Source organism: Cinclus cinclus, chromosome 2, assembly GCF_963662255.1.
Source record: "Cinclus cinclus chromosome 2, bCinCin1.1, whole genome shotgun sequence".
In the NCBI taxonomy this organism is placed as follows: domain Eukaryota; kingdom Metazoa; phylum Chordata; class Aves; order Passeriformes; family Cinclidae; genus Cinclus; species Cinclus cinclus.
Genome location: NC_085047.1, coordinates 53,155,586 through 53,172,377, shown reverse-complemented (window position 1 = coordinate 53,172,377; position 16,792 = coordinate 53,155,586). Strand labels below are relative to the sequence as shown.

Here is a 16,792-nt window from a genome sequence, read left to right as displayed (position 1 = left end):
CACAGGAAAACATTAATTGGAAATGAGCAGTTTTGTGTACAAGCAGTATTTTGGATCAGACTTCTTTTAGAGATACAGGAATGAGAGATAAAATTTTAAAAAAAGAGAGAAATAAAGCACTGAAGTCCTTTGATATCAGTCCCACCCAACAAATTCACATCCTAAACCTATAAAATCCAACATATTTTCCTCTGCTTCTGTCTTGAAACTGTTATCAATTAATTTTACAACATTTCCTTTCCATTTCATATTCTCTTTTTCAAATTATATAAATGTATAGTTTTTTTACAGCAGGGACTACCCTGAAGAGAATAGTCAAACATTCTGCTTGTAAGTACCTAGAAGAAAATATAGACATGAATAGCAGTCTACCAAGATTTGTCAGGAACAAAGATTGTCATAACAATATAATTATCATTCATCACGAGATAGCAAGCTCTGTATGTTGGGGAAAAGCAGTACATATCATATAGCTTGAGATTTGTAAGATTTCATAAACTGTCACTCAAAATACAGTCTAAGAAAACCACACTCACAGGAGTTGCCAACAGTACTTGGTGAAACAGGACGTATGAATTCAACAGAGGGGTGAAATGAGCAGTCCTGCAGGGATCTGTCCCTATCAGTGCAATTATTCATGATATTATAGATAAAATAGAGGGCCTGTTAATTCTGTAGACAACTGACAATGTGGGGCGGTCTCAAGGCTGTTGCAGGACACAATTAGAATTCAGGTTTCCGCAAGCAAGAGATTATTTCTGTGAAAAATACAATAGTTCAGTAAGAAAAAAATGTAAGGTTATAAGTGGAGCAGAAATAATCAACCGGGTATGTACAGGAATTGAAAACAGTCAAGATAACAGTTCTGCAGGGAATATTAAAACAAGACTAATATAAAAAGACTGGACAATATCATATATTGCTGTTCAAAAATCAGTATTACATCTGATACCGTCAGAACGAGCAAAGATCATAGAATTGTAGAATCACAGAATCACCTGGGCTGGAAGAGACCTTAAAGACTATCTTGTTCCAGTCCCCATAAGGAAAGATTGAATGAAAAATTAGAAAACAGAAAATAAGGAAAGAAATAAAGTATTCTCTGTATTCACATTTCATAGAACAAGAATTTATGGGCATAAACTGCACAAAGGTAAAGCATATGAAGTATCAGAGACATTGTGAGGAAATGGTGTGACATATCCACCCACCACTGCAGATCTTTAGGAACAGATTGGTCAAATTCTTTCACTTAATGTGTTACATAAATGCTTTTTGTGCAATGTGGCTGTCATAGAGACTGGAAGTGATCAGTCCATGATGTGACTTTTGTGACACACAAATTGGTTCTGTAGTAAGATGAGCATGAACATGCATTAGAAAGCTTGCATCTTGGGGTAGGTTAAATGTAGCTGATTAAAAAAAATAAATCCAAGGTTTTGAAAACTGAGCTTGTGCTTGGAAAAAAATGGATGAAAATAACTCAAATTTGTAAATTTAACTTTTCAAAATTCACAGACTTGTCAAAAGGCGAGCACTGAAGCCTCCTTATATGTGATATGGTTTCTGTATTACTACAAACATCCCTGTTCCAGTCATATCCCAGCAAAGCTGGTAGTAAATTTTCACCATAGTAAATTGACATGATATTACATAAAACATTGTTCTAAGTGGGGGGAAGATATCCTTTGCTAACAATGGTTCATATTACCACCAAATGAGGGCATTCAGGCCTGAGCCTTGGAAATGTATTACAACATATGGTGTACATTGAGAAGGGCTTACACAGAGGCAAGAATGTCAGCTTTCCCCCTTACCATTAGAAGACAGACTAAAAGCAAGCTCCTAAGGTAAGATATTAAACATTAACTGTTCATAGTCTCTTTTCATACATCCTGGAGAACCGGCCAAAATTATGAATGCAGTACTTTTGACAAATACCTGTCTTGTATCCCAGCAGTGCAAGTTAGGAGACCCAAGCCATGGCTAGCTGTGTGTCAGTACCAGCATGAGATAGCAGAGCAATCAAGTTTTGAGCTGGTTAGCACATGGCTTGTTTCTGAAGAATAAATTATTTTGAGCTCTATGCTAAGGGGAGTGTTTACCTTACCAAATTTCAGCTATATAAATTAGATATATATCTTGGGTTGCTTATCAGATCTCCTCTCTGCTAGACATCTTTCTTGCATGATATTAAATATAGTATTTTCAAAATAAAATATTAAGGATATTCTTTAAAATTAATAGTTAGAGTTGTCACAAACATATAGTATAATCACAATGATTTAATCTGGTAAAATGTGGGATTGGCCCTTCTTATTGTTAGATTATAGGGAAATATTGGAACAAAGGAACTGTTCAAGATAAAAAAAATTGGAATACTTTGTTTAAAAATGTTCACACAAAATGATCTGATTTTTAATTATTATTTTTGATATACCCACCTGGCTTTAATTCATAACTGGAATTACATTAAACTCCAGAGAAAAAAATCTGGAATATAAGCATTACACACCTTGCCAGCACTGAGGTAAAATGTGGATATGAAAATGTTAAAGGACACAATTTGTAATTAAGTATTATGAAAGTATGCATTCTTAAGAAGTTACAATTTTACTAAAACATTTACATTTGGTCCTCAGACTTATTAGTCAGCTTACAGTGCATAAGACCCCTGTTTTCTACATCTGCTATATGTCTGTTTCCTACAAAAAAAAAAAAAAAAAAAAAGAGAAAAAATAGACATGGAAGTAGAATGCTTCCATAGTGTGTGGTACTTACCTTAGGAAATGTAATGAGTCCAAGGACAATGAACAAGTAGAACCCTTTGCAGGGAGGCCAGGGAAGTTGCCTTTGGAAAGCAGACAATGACAGTGTACCAGCACGTGTCACACACACTGCTCTGAAAGGATCCCTGAGCTCAGCCTGGCCACTTCTATCCACTTTGCCTGCCTTACATCCTTGATGGCCACACAGCACACCAGCTGTACAACGCACAGAGAGCACCCTGGGATGGGGAAAAGCACTTTCAGACACCCAGGAGCCACCCCTGCAGTCCTGCTGTGTGTGTGGTCTTGTGAGGGTAGCTTCAACATGAGCCTCAGGACTGTGATAAGTGATTTAAAGTTATCTTGAGATGATATCTCTAAGTTATTCAATATATCTGGATGTTTATTGGTGTCTTAGTCTGTGGTAAAGGAGCTTCAGTAGGAGGAATTTTTTGTACCCTTCCCAGGGGAGCTACTTCCATTGCCTCATTCAGGATGTATTTCAGGTGATACAATAATGATACAGTAATAGCAAACCAAAGAGAAGCACTCAGCATGCCAGAATGTAAAGCATGGAACTGTTAATGCATAGGGATAACTCATGTGCTGTGGGCTGTACAGAAATGTAGAGATCAGCGTTTTCAAGGTGTTTGACTGATGACAGCTACAGAAAAATAGTGATAAAGCAGCTGAGACTTTGATGACACACTTTTACAGGAAAAATTTCTTTATATAACTTGGTACTGCATGGCATATGTATTCATCTTATCTGTCATATATTCACTTTTTGCTTTTGCTTTAATTTTTTGCCTCCAATCTTGCTGTCATGATAGACATGACTCAGAAATTTTTTCCTTTAACTGCCCAAAACCAAACAAAAGACAAAATAATTGCAAATAAATAAACAAGAACAAGAGTCAGGGAACCTAACTGTTTGCCCAGGAAAATAGATTTCCATAGATTCTGAGCTCTTGCACTTAAACAGCAGGTAAATGGACTCTGCAGTTTTCAGTCTCTGTGTTGAGCTATTGCAGTAATGAGAGCTATTGTGAAAATCTAGATGGAAAAAAGGACACACATGCGGTTTACAATCTTCCTTTTCCAAACTGACTGTTATATTTTTCTGTTTCCTGGATGTCTAAGAGTTCATGAACAATCAGTCTCTCCTTTGATGTCGTGGGGGCAGGAAAATGTTTCAGACCTAACTGGCAATAATTTCACCTGGATCTCTCTTCCTGTCATAGCAAAGGAGCTTCACACAGACCATGCATAGAAATACAAACACATTGAAGACGACTATTCCACTTGGTATCTAACAGAATTGTTTGGTATCCAAACCAGACTAACTCATTCCCACTTACACTGAGTGCAGGGAAAAGAAATGCAACCAAAAAAAAATCTCATGCCCTTGAGCACTGAAGTGTTCAGGCTTTGAGCTATCCTTTATTTTCTGTTTTGTTTTCTTTTGTCTACTAATCACATAGACATTCGTAACAAATCTACATAGTCACCAAACCTCTTTGTTCAGCCCTGTAAATAGTCTCGAAGTAGAAATTCTTCACAAAATGTAAGAAGGCAAAAATTATTTGACTTTGCCAAGTTTAAGCAGCCTCCAACTTAGCACTCCAAAATATATTATTAATTCCAAAATATATGTTATAGTTACGCTACTACTGAGCTGTGGAGAGTCAGTCACAGCCAGTGACTGTAAGACCTAGTATCTTTCCATCCTCCAGGATTTAAGGAAGACTTGAATGTTTTCTGCAAGTGTTCTGTCAAAGCTTCCAAATGTGTGGCTAATATCAGTGTGTGCTGGTTATTTAGTTTGGTTTTCCTTAAAGAGAATTATTTTTAGTAGTTTGAAAGTAAAATTCATTGTAAGTCTGATAACTTATGAGCAAGTACCCCAGGTCAACTGTACGATGTTGAAATTTCCTGAATGCCATGAGAGTGCTCAGTACTTCAAAGTACTTCATTTTGTTTCAGATGAGGGAATAATTTGACCTTATTACTTTGATATTCTCTCTTTTGTTTAAATTAATACAAAATCTTAAAATAGGAGGTAAAGGATCAGGGGTTAAAGTAATGATGTAATTGAAGTCTTAGGGTTTGCCCTTTTAGTTTAAATTTTTCTGTAGGCTGAAAAGATTTAGCAAATACTTCCATATTTGGGTAAATTCCGATGCAATGAATTACAAAATGTGTGCACTAGCCTTGAATCTGAATAAGCTTAAGATGAAAGGTTTTGATAAGCTACGAGAAAAAGCAAGCAGCTTGTTAGGAAGTGGCCCCCATGTACAAGTCAGTCACTGTAATGGCATGTCTTTTGACGCTTTGTCTTAATTTTTCAGAGTTTGCAGCTGATATGTTTAAGATAGCCTTCAGTTCTGGCAGGGTTTGAAGCAAATGTTACTTTAGTACTGTCAGAAAGTAAAAAACTAGCAACATGTGAAGTGACAGAGTTATACTGTGAGCAGTCAGTGAGTTTGAAGTTACAGCTTTCTGACCTTGAGATTTCTGCCCTTGCAGCTCTCTCCTTTGCTTTCTGGTACCCTGAACCTGAGGCCCAGGGAGAGTCTCACTGTTTATAAAATACACTGTCAGAACACAACACATGCCTCTCTGTAAATCTTTTTCAGTTCTATGATAGCCCAAAATCTCATTTCTACTAATGCCAAGTTTGAATCTCTAGCACCGTTTTTGTGCTGTTTTAGTCTCAAAAGCACTGGCCACAGCTGCAATTTAGAGAGCGTGAAAAGTGTGTGTGTATGCACGTAGTGTTCTTTATTTTGCCTATATAATATGTAAGTAAAAGAGAAGACAAATCTAAGACTGCAATAGCCTGTGAGAATTGGGGCTGGAAACAGGTTTCACTTCCCCCACTGACACCAAAGACAGGAGAGAAAACATGTATGGATTTCAAGCCCAGTTCTCACTGGATAGGAATAAAGACATGGTCTGCCACCTGGGTATCCTCAGGTGGGCTCTGTGCAGTGTCCAGCCAGGAGGTGACAGATGTACCCTGGAAGAGACCTGACAGAGCAGCATGGGCAGAGCCACTGAGTCCTCTGGGAAGCTCTACGTCCAGAGTTGTGGGTTTTGGCCTGAGACCAGGCACAGCACACAGAGCTTCTCTTTGTTCTTGTATCCAAGTGCTCCCTCCATCCATATATTCTCATCCATCCATATATTCTCATTAGAATAGTCTTATCTGGGTTCCTTACCTCATGAATAATATTTAACCCATGTTTCCCTGCTCCTGCTACACCATTAAATTTGTACCTCGGAATAAAGAAACCAGAAGTGAAGTTGCAGAGAAGGTGCTTGGCTCAGAACTGCTGGTTGTGAACATGGACCTGTGAGGACAGCTGCACCCTCTGCACGGGATCCTGAGGGTGGATGTGCCAGCTCAGTCAGCCCACAGTCCTGTGCTAAAACAAACTCAGTGCCAGTCTGACTCAGTGCCAAGCCAAGCATGCATGTCGGAGTGCATGAGAGGGGAGAAAAGGGATTTCTGCCTGTTGACTCCTCATACCTTAGAATCTGGCACAGCTACTTGAGATCAGCAATACACTATGGTCAGGCAGGTTTTGCTTCCATAGGGATGTGATTACAGTCTTGAATGCCAAATTGCCAGTCATGACTTTCCACCCCCATTTTACCACTCCCACTTCGCTTATGTTTTTTCCACCGGGTAGTGAGGCCATGGTGCTGTCGTGAGACTTGCATCAATTTTTTTTTTCCTCCCTGTGATGGCCATCTATTTCTCTAGCCTTCAGATAACTTTGAGTCAAATCTTTTCCTTTTTTCTTCCTCCTGAAAGTGCTTCACTCAGAGCATCTCTCTGTGGTGCTCTGTGGATTGAGTTTTGTGCTTGGTTATTGAGCTGTGGACCAAAGGCAATCTGTAAGTGATGATGCCAATATCTTTTTTTTTTTTTTCGATTGACATTGGCTAATTACACTTACATTCTTAATCATACTAATCAAATTAATTGTCTTGACCAGGGAAAGACTCTAGAGCCTGGTAGCGCAAAATAAAGAAACAAGCTTAAAATGGAAAGCCTTACAGTCTTCTGATAAAGAAGACTGACAAAACAGAAATGCATATCAGAAGAGGCTTTAAAAATGGTCTCTTTCATCTGCTAAGTACCATGTTTTCCTATAAACAGAATGTTTCTTTGTGCAGGTGAATGTAGAACTGAGCCTTAAGACATTAAGCTCTTTGCAGCAAGTATCTTTGCTTCTCTACACACCCTTATTTTCAACAATCTTTTTAAGAAAACACATATTTTCTTCTCATTTACTTGACCATTTTATTTTCTAAATCTAACTTGCCTGTGTCCTGGTCATTGCTTTCTTCAGAGGTTCACAGTTATGCCCACCATCATTATTTCTTTCTTTCCAGTGAAACTGAGATAAATCAGCGAGAGGCAAGAAAAAATTTCCATCTTGCTCATTTTGAGGGTCCAGGGAGGAGCATTTGTGTCTAACTTGTCCTTGTTTATCTAATAATTTGCTCTAATAAATCATTGTCCACGGGTTGTTTCCATATAAACAGGTTCTATGAGAAACCACACCCTGTTTATAGCAATTCATTAACTGGAAAGACACTATCTTAGCTAATTGAATTGTTATATTTAAAGAGTTTCCTTCAACTCTGGACAGAAATAAAGACCCATCAGTACATGCATTACCTGGTAAACCATTTTTGGCTTAGTTTTCTGTAAGTCTTGTTCGTTGAGGAGGCCTGTAAAGGTTTTTGCCTTCTTTCACAGGTGCCACCAGTGCTTCTGGACAAGCAGTTTTCAGAATTTACGCCGGATATCACACCTATTATTCTGGCTGCCCACACCAACAATTATGAAATCATCAAGCTCCTTGTGCAGAAAGGGGTGTCTGTGCCCAGGCCACACGAGGTGCGCTGTAACTGTGTCGAATGTGTCTCCAGCTCAGATGTGGACAGCCTCCGCCACTCTCGGTCCAGACTCAATATCTACAAGGCTCTGGCGAGCCCATCATTGATTGCTTTGTCCAGTGAGGATCCTTTCCTTACGGCTTTTCAACTGAGCTGGGAGCTGCAGGAACTGAGCAAAGTCGAAAATGAGTTTAAGTCAGAGTATGAGGAACTGTCGCGGCAATGCAAGCAATTTGCAAAAGATCTCCTGGATCAGACACGGAGTTCCAGGGAATTGGAAATTATTCTTAATTACAGAGATGATAATAGCTTGATAGAAGAACAAAGTGGTAATGATCTTGCAAGATTGAAACTGGCAATTAAGTACCGTCAAAAAGAGGTGAGTGTGCTGGAGAATATTTAAGCGTATTCAGTAGTAGTAATGTGATAGATAAGAGCCTGAAATACATCCTTTTAACTGAGACAAATTTCTGCTTATCTTTTCTTTTTTTTTTTTTTTTGTTCTACTAGGTTTCTGCTCTTTTTATAGGTTTAATTAGATGAATTTGAATAGTTGTTACAGTTTGATACTATCAAGTATCAGAATTTAAAATGTTCTCTTCTGGTATAGATTCTGTGAAACTTTTTTCTCTTATACCTGAATAGATGTAGCCATCAGCAGTTGTGCTCTGAAGTGTTCTTCAGTAATAGGGTGAGAAATATATAAAGAATACTTTAACTTGGACCACGTCTGTCAGAAAAAGGCAGCTATGTGTCTAAACACATACTAGAGGCACCTCTGTAGAGAGGTTTCTTCAAAAAGTATCCTATTATAGATACTGAAACAGAAGATTAATAGCCGTGCATGACTCCTGGAAATCTTGACATTCAGATTCTCTTTCACAAATAATTCAAAATGGAAACACCTGGGTATTGATGCCCATGGTAGTTTAAAATTAATACATTTGCTTCAACAATGTGTACATTCAATTGGAATCAGAGGATGTCTGCATATCTTGTTAAAAGTACTCCGGTTCTTTTGTGCATGCAAAAGCAAAAGAACCAAGATACAAAAATTAATTAGAAAGACAGTTACCATGATGCTTCCAAACTTTCACCTAATCCCTGTATATCATAATGTCAGAATATGTTGTATTATTTTATTAGGAAACAGTACATAACGAGTCAGCTGAACTATGGAAGTTTATAGGCAGAACAGTTCTAAGTGTATAGTATTTGTTCATACTCATTGCAGCAAATGTTTAAGAAACCTCTGTGTCAAATTGAGCTAGTCTGTCTATCTCTGCTAAATCTTGGTTCTGCAAAATATAGCAGCAAATGTATTATTAAGTATGTTAGAAAGGTTTGGAGAAATAATAACCAAACATTTAATGGTTCTTTTGTTCATTTGAAATACAATTTATTCATCCTAAGAAGCTACCATGGAGGTAGGGAACTACTGAAGTACTGGTGGAAGAAAACCTCAATTGGTCTTTGACTTCGTAAGTCTTCTAATAAGCATTTTTTCTATTGCATCATTTTATATTTTATAGTATAATGTTTCAGGCAACATATTCGCTGCCTTTATAAATTATTTTCAGATCATACTTTGCCTGATTTAACAACCACCTATTTCTATTTCTTGAAATGCCAATCCCATTTTACAGTCATTTAAGAAACTGAAGCTTGGACTTCTTTTTCTTGCAAGGATTCATGCATTGAAGTAAAATTCTGATCTCTTATTGTTTGTTTGTTTGTTTTTAAGCCTTAACACAAAGCTTGAATTTTCTTAATTTGAGATAGAGACAGTGATAGGCATATGTAGGGTGAAATGTTTTTCATAGTTGCATCTGATTGCTGTGCCTAATTAAGTTGCAGTAACACAGCTGATTACATAATTTATTCTTCATAATAGAAAACATTAGGCCATACTGATTAAGTGAAACAATTCCAAATCAGTGGCTCTTTTATATTTTACACACATTTTAAATTTCTATAATTACTTCCCACTATCCCTGCCATTTGATTCTTGCTGCAGTAAAACCAAGGTTTACTAAATATGTTCCAAACTATTTGAATTCCCTGCCCTACAGAGTCAGGTGATTCTTTCAGCTTGAGCACTGGAACTCAGCCAGGAGCTCTTGACAGTACAGTATTTTATTAATATATTCACTGCTATTATAAATTATTTTCAGATGGTACTTCTCCAAACTTAACAATTACTATTTCTGTTTATTTAAATGCTCCCCCCACCCCCCCCAAACAAAAGAGCAAAACAGATAAGAATACACTGTCTTCCCTTCTTATCTTACAACCCATCCCTAACATCTGAACCTTTATTCATGCTGTTACTAACACCATACTGGGGCTGTACTCAGAGCTCCACAAGTAAATAATCAGGTCCGGTTGTCCAGAATGTCCAGTCTCAGCCCAAAAATAGCAGCTAAAAGTGGCAAAACAATGACATGTGTGTCCTTTTACTTTTTTATTTTTTTAATGATTTAGTGCTCAGGAGTTAAATATTGCCTTTTTCCTTTCAAGCTGAAAATAATGCCAAAAATTATTGTCAGCAATTCCTTTTGGCATTTTAGGCAAGAAAGCATGATGAAATGTATTAGATCTAAGCCTCGTAAAGGGGTGAAGTAGGCTTTGGATAACATAACTTGTTTTTATCTCAAGACACAGGATGGTGTAGAACAGCAGATTGAGGGTACCTGTAGAAGCAAGCAAGTGGATTGTGAAGAATTTTCATAATGTAAAGAAATTAAAATTGACAAACATAAATAAAGAAAATTACCAAGCCAGAGTTTTTGAGGACTTTCTAAAATTACATGATGTTTGAAGTGTAGATCTAGAAATGCCTTGTAATGAATAGAGAATGTCCCTTGAAATTCACATAATGAAGCAGTGCTTTGTGTAGTGGTCTGCAATCCCCTGGTATCACCCTGTGTTTGTGGAAATTAAGCAAGTGCATTCATCTTTAGAGGTCTCCATGTTCTCTACTTTGCTGCTGAAGTGGACCTTCCACAAACCAAAAACTTTATTCCAATTGGATTTGAGGTTCTCCACAGTGAAAGTTACTCATCTCTGCATTTCCATTCCTTTCACACTTGCCATAATACTGGGATTCTCATTAATGTGCTGTCAAAAGGCATCTCAGTGATATCAATCCTCAGCCCATGGAGTCAGGTCAGAGGTAATCTACAGCGTATTGTCAACAAATAAGAAAAAAAAAAAACATCCATCTTCTTTATTAATGACTGATGAGGTTGAAAGATTTATAGTCTCCAGTTTATCTTGCAAGGTAATGTCTGGAAAGACTGTGGATAATATAACTCTGTCCAGAGTTATGGGTCAGAACCAGGAGAGTATCTGCCAGAATATGTGGGGTTTTTTAGCATAGCCCATGGGACAGAACATCCAAGGTGCCATTTTTTTTCTGTTCATTTTGCATCACTGGTGCTGTTTGGCTGTAAGCAAAGATGAGAGGTTTCGTGAAGTCACACAGCCACCCTGTGCTGGGCACAGACATTTTGTTGTCCAATTACATGCTATTTAATATTGTCTCAAGTAAGGGAGAGATTGGTTTTATGAAGCCACAAGTTCATTGTGATAGATTCTAAGCACACAATGAGCAGTGAGAAATAAGTTTCCCTGGTTTCTAAACCAAATGAAAATGCTAACTGAATTAGCTGCACCTCCACGTAAGGATGTGGAGGGCAAATCCCAAGACCTTTATGTGTTTCATAAGCAAATCTGAGTTCAAATTAATTGCAAACCTCTGGTGCAGCAATGCAGTTAAGTAGAAGAGAATAGTAGCTCTCTTTATTGATTGGTAGATAGTCATCTTTTCCACTCATTGCAAATGCATGTTTTCTTGTCTTATATACCAGAGTTTTTAACAGAGATATCACAGCAAGAACCCAGTCTCTCTCATTGTTCAGTTAACCTTGTTTTAGCTTTGCTTCTGTTTAGGTATTAAGCACATAACTACAAAAATGTGAAAAAGTGCTTACTGCAATTCTTACTGATTTTTCCTTACATGTAAAATAAAGAAGGGGAGATTAATAGGCTGAATCAGTATCATCTGGTTTCACAGTAAGCTTCATTAGTGCAATTTAAATACTTATGCTAGCCATTTATATCTCTTTCATTTTTGCTCATGCTGAATATCCCATTTCATTTAAGCTATAGCTGTATAAGCTCAAATTCTGTAAGAGGATGAGGTTATAATTATTGGTAGTACTGTCTCATTTTGCTTTGTTATTTGACATTCTCATATCAACACAGAAGAAATAGGAATTTTTAAGGATGTAACTGTTGAGCTTTTCTCTCTCACTTCTCAAATGAATGAACACTGGCTGGTTTTGGTTGGGTTTGCTTTTTTCTTTCTTTTTTTTATCTTTTCCATTCTTAGATTATGCTGATCATCTTTCCTTCAAAAAATACACAGTCTGGTAAATTTGGAATACCTTATACTGTAAATAGGATGTAAATAGGTTAAATTCTGCACATTTCAAATCAGCAGTCTGGAAAAATTTTAATAAGCTATTTTTTTTTTCTGCTTTAATCCTTAAAACCTAAAGTAAATGTGTAGTTTATCTAGCCAGTGTTATGTGTCATGTTGACACCTATCTGAAGAAGCTAGAACCAATTTTTCTGAAGGTTTTCTGGTCCTGAATTAACCTTTTTAAAGGTTTGATTTTAAAAAAATCTAAGTTTTAATTTCTCTCCCTGTTTACTAGACATGCATCTGCTTAACTAGTAAAACTCTCCCAAATACCTCTACTTGGACCTCTAGATGCTGTCTCTTCCTAGGGGCAGGGCCTGTTTTTCTGAGGTGTGAGCAGCTGCAGAACATGTGCTAGAAAAGAGCTGAGTGAAAAAGGGAGTGGGTTTAACAATTTGATGTGTTTAAAGTATTAACAAAAGTACAGGCTTTATTAGAAAGAATTTCAGGGAAATCAGCTTCAAAGTAAATAAGATATTGAATACAATAATATGATATTCAGATTTCATGGATCAACTAATGTTTTCTAGGAAAGTGATGCTGCGGGATGAAAAAAAATTGTTTGGTTTTGATAATGAAAACCATCTGTTTGCCTCTGTTCAAAAGGACTTTTTAAAAAGGAATCATCAGTTCTTCCTAGTTTTCTATGCAAAATACAGCCTCAGTGAAGTGAAAATGTTTCAAAATAATGTCAAAAATTCAGTGAAATTTTCAATGAAAACATGCCTAATAATTTCAAATCTTTTATTTCATGTCAGTGTCTAAACACTTCATTTCAATGAATTAAAGGATTTTGTTTGTCTGCAATTACTTCTACAGCCACTTGGACTTTTAACATGTTTGCCAATTAAATTCTTATAACAAATATCATCCATATCATATTATTACAAAAAAACAGCATAGGCGTGATAGAAAGCAAGAATTACTGATTTTCAAAACTATTTTCACCATTTCTAAAGAAAATAATTTTAAACTATTAAAATGAAAAGTTGCTATGTTCTTAGTAATATTTTTAATGTTTAATTATAATGAATTTCACATTAAAAGTCTTTCAGATGCAAAACCATGAATTACTGACTCTGTAAGCAGGAATGACTTTGCAAAAACATCATCGTAAGAATTGTTCTGTGTTTAAAATTAACCCACACCTGAAACATAAGCAGAAACAGAGTGGCCATGTATAGTAAGTCACTATGTATATGAATATTTGTCAAAAGTCTGCAGAAGTGTACTCAGAAGTCTCCATGTAAAAGATAACAAAAACTCACAAAAACCAGACTCTGATAATATTTGGACATTTCTGACACCAAAGGAAGATATGTTTAGTCTATGAATTGCATAAGTGAGAGGAGTGATATATACACGTTTGGGTCCATGTCTCAGGAAGACCCATTTCTGCACACTCTCAGCTATAGTACTCAAAAAATCTCATAAACATTTTTCCATGCAAGAGTCAGGTTCTCTAAACCAGGTCATAAGTTTACTTTGTAAATCATGTAAAAGTCTCCATGTTTATAGATAAGAAGTCCACAGATTGTTAAATAGTATGAATTAGATAAGTAAATTATTTGCTACACCTACAGAGTCTTCTAATTGGTTACAGAATCCTTTCAGTTTGAAAAAAACTTTAATTCTAATGATTAACCCAGCACTGCTGAGTCCACCACTAAACTATGTCCCTCACATGAGATATCTCACATATATATGTCTTTTAAATACTTCCAGTGATAGTGACTCAACCATTTCTCTGAGCAACCTGTTCCAGTTCTTGACTACCATTTCAGTGAAGAAATGTTTCCCAACATCCAATCTAAACATCCCCAATGCAACTTGAGGTAATTCCCTCTCATTCCATCACTTGTTTCTTGGAAGAAGAGGCTGACCCCACGTCACCACAACCTCCTCTCTCCAAGCTAAACAGCCCCAGCTCCCTCAGCCACTCCTCATCAAACATGTGCTCCAGACCCTTCTCCTGCTCCATTGCCCGTCTCTGGGCACGCTCCAGCACCTCAGTGTTCTTCTTGTAATGAGGGGCCCAAAACTGAACACAGTATTTGAGGCCTCACCAGTGCTGAGTACAGGGGGATGATCACTGCCCTGGTTCTGCTGGCCACACTATTGCTGAAACAGGCCAGGGTTATTTTGGTCACCTGGGCACACTCTGGCTCATGTTCAATTGCTGTTGACCAGCATCCCCATCCTTTCTCACTGGGCAGTTTCCCAGCCACTGGCAGTTTCCCATCCTGTAGTGCTACTTGGGGTTGTTATGACACATGTGCAAGACCTGGCACTTGGCCTTATTGAACCTCGTGCTGTTGGCCTCAACCCATAGATCCAGCCTTTACAGATCCTTCTGTAGAGTCTTCCTATTCTCTAGCACTACAACACTCTCCCAGCTTGGTGTCCTCTGCAAACTGACTGAGGGTGCAGTTAATACCCTCATCCAGATCACTGATAAAAATATTAAACAGGACTGGCCCCAACACTGAGCACTGGGGTCACCACTAGCGACCAGCTACCAGCTGGGTGTAACTCTATTCACCACCATTCTCTGGGCCCAGTCCTCAAAACAGCTTTTAAATCCATGAAGGGTATTCCCATCCAGGCCAAGACCTTCCAGTTTCTCCAGGAGGAGCGCTTCCTGAATGAAGGAAGGCTGTTGAATCTTTGACACTCTTTCTCACAGCGCTGTGAAGAAAATCAATTAGTCAAGAAGGACTAAATGGAGTGTAGGTGTCCCTGTGGAAGGTGTACTTATTGCTGCTAGGAAAAAATGTTCTTACATTACAGGGAACATCTGCTTAATACAGCATTTAGTTGTGGTGAAACAATTTTCCTAGAATATGTGAACAAATTCCTTATACAGTCAATAGACAGAGGTACGCACAGAGGGAGATCCTGTCTGTTCAAGATAAGACGTCTAAGTTCATTCCAGAGACATCTCTCTCTGCTTCAGTGGCTGGGTAAGGAAAGAGTGTGCTTCATTTAGAAAAGTTACTTCACTAGGCATTGAAAATGCAGAAGCAAGTTAGACAATTTACTCTATCAACTGCAATTTCTATGTGTTAAAAGAGACTTTGAATTCTGGAGGCTCAGAGCCCATGTAAAGGGAAATTAATTTCATCAGTAAGTAATTAGTGATGTCTCAGAAGGCATCACTAACCTTTAAATGCTATATGCTACACACAGCTTACAACCCTCTCATCACGGTTCTAGTTAAACTATTCATGAACTAAGATCAGCGTCTTCTTATTTAAAACATTTGATTGAAGTAATTAACTCAAGAGGAAACTTTCTGTTAATGAAGTACAATGGAAATCTCTCATTTCAATTCCTCTTCCTCATCTTCATTACAAGAAACATTGCTGGGATATCTGCCTCAAACAGGAAAGACAAGTAATGCACAGCCCTTCTGTTGAGACTGGCAGCAGCAGAAGCTGGTTTGAAGGAGTCCCTGCTAATGCACCTACAAGCTTCCCTACAAACTTGGGGTAGATTTAGGACCACGTCACAAAGTTCTGTCCTTCTGTCCAAAAACTAACTAATCCATGCCTGTGCTGGATTTAACTGGCCTAAAATAAGAGCAGCTTCTTAAATGAGGCACATTTTGAACATGCTGACACTGAAGCTTCTGCATCCTGTTGCAGTGCAATTTTTTCCACTGCTTGGCTCTTTGACTTGAGTGTTTATTGAACAATAAAATGAAGCAGACAAAACAAAATTTGGGTTTGGGCCTCTCCATTCTTTTAATCTATCTTCTCTTTGTTCCTCCAGATGTCCACAGGGAAATCCTCACTTCCTTCCTTACCCCATCCTTCATTTAGTGTAAGCCTTAGCTATTGAGATTGAAATAGCAAACAGTGTCTTCATCCATTGCCCCATCAATATGGGCACCCATTGTCAAACAAAAGGTTTATGAGAAAAACACATGCTTGTTAGATGAACTCACTCTTGTGCCTCCAAAGAGATCAGATCTATTTGTAGTCAGCTGAGCAGAGAATATTACTTTCTAAACTTTCCAGCTCCAGGAGCTAAAGTAGAAAAATTAGGAGAGATGTTCAATATGACAGTGGTTTGACAAAGTGGAACTTGGATTTTAAAAGTCATATAGGGTTCAATTTTGAGTACGGCATTTTAATTTCTAGGGTATTTTTCAAAGAGGAAGGAAAATGTTTACACAAAACTATCAACAAGTCCTTTTTGCAGAGACAGTTGGCTTTCTTCTATAAATAATAGGATCATATTCTTCAGGGCTGAAATATGTTGGTTCTTGAGATATTTTACAAAACTAAGACATTTTAAGAAAAGATTTCAAGAAATAGAAAACTCTTTTTTTATTGAGAGAATAGTCTCACTTGCCAGTGAGCACTTGCAAACTAGCAAGGACTTGATAAATAAGGATTTTGCAGAATGTTTTGGAGAACAGGGAAAAACCAAGGTGAATACATATGAATAAGAGAAGAAAGAAATCTAAGGGCTGAATATCATCTGCCATGTTCTTTATTACATCAAATAATGGCTTTTATTCTTAGAGTGTGTTTCATTCCTGAGTAGTATTGGATAAATGTGAGGGCCTTTAACATCTGTGGGAGAGAAATACCAATGCAGATCTTCAGAA

General features: G+C 37.4%; 1 protein-coding gene across 1 annotated transcript in view; it reads left to right on the top strand.

Annotated features, from left to right (window-relative positions):
* TRPC4 (transient receptor potential cation channel subfamily C member 4) overlaps window positions 1-16,792 on the top strand; it is a 78,748-nt gene that overhangs the window by 11,596 nt on the left and 50,360 nt on the right. Inside the window, exon 2 of the mRNA XM_062514724.1 lies at window positions 7,546-8,064. Within this exon, the coding sequence (XP_062370708.1) occupies window positions 7,546-8,064 (519 nt within the window). The remainder of the gene's footprint in view (window positions 1-7,545; window positions 8,065-16,792) is intronic.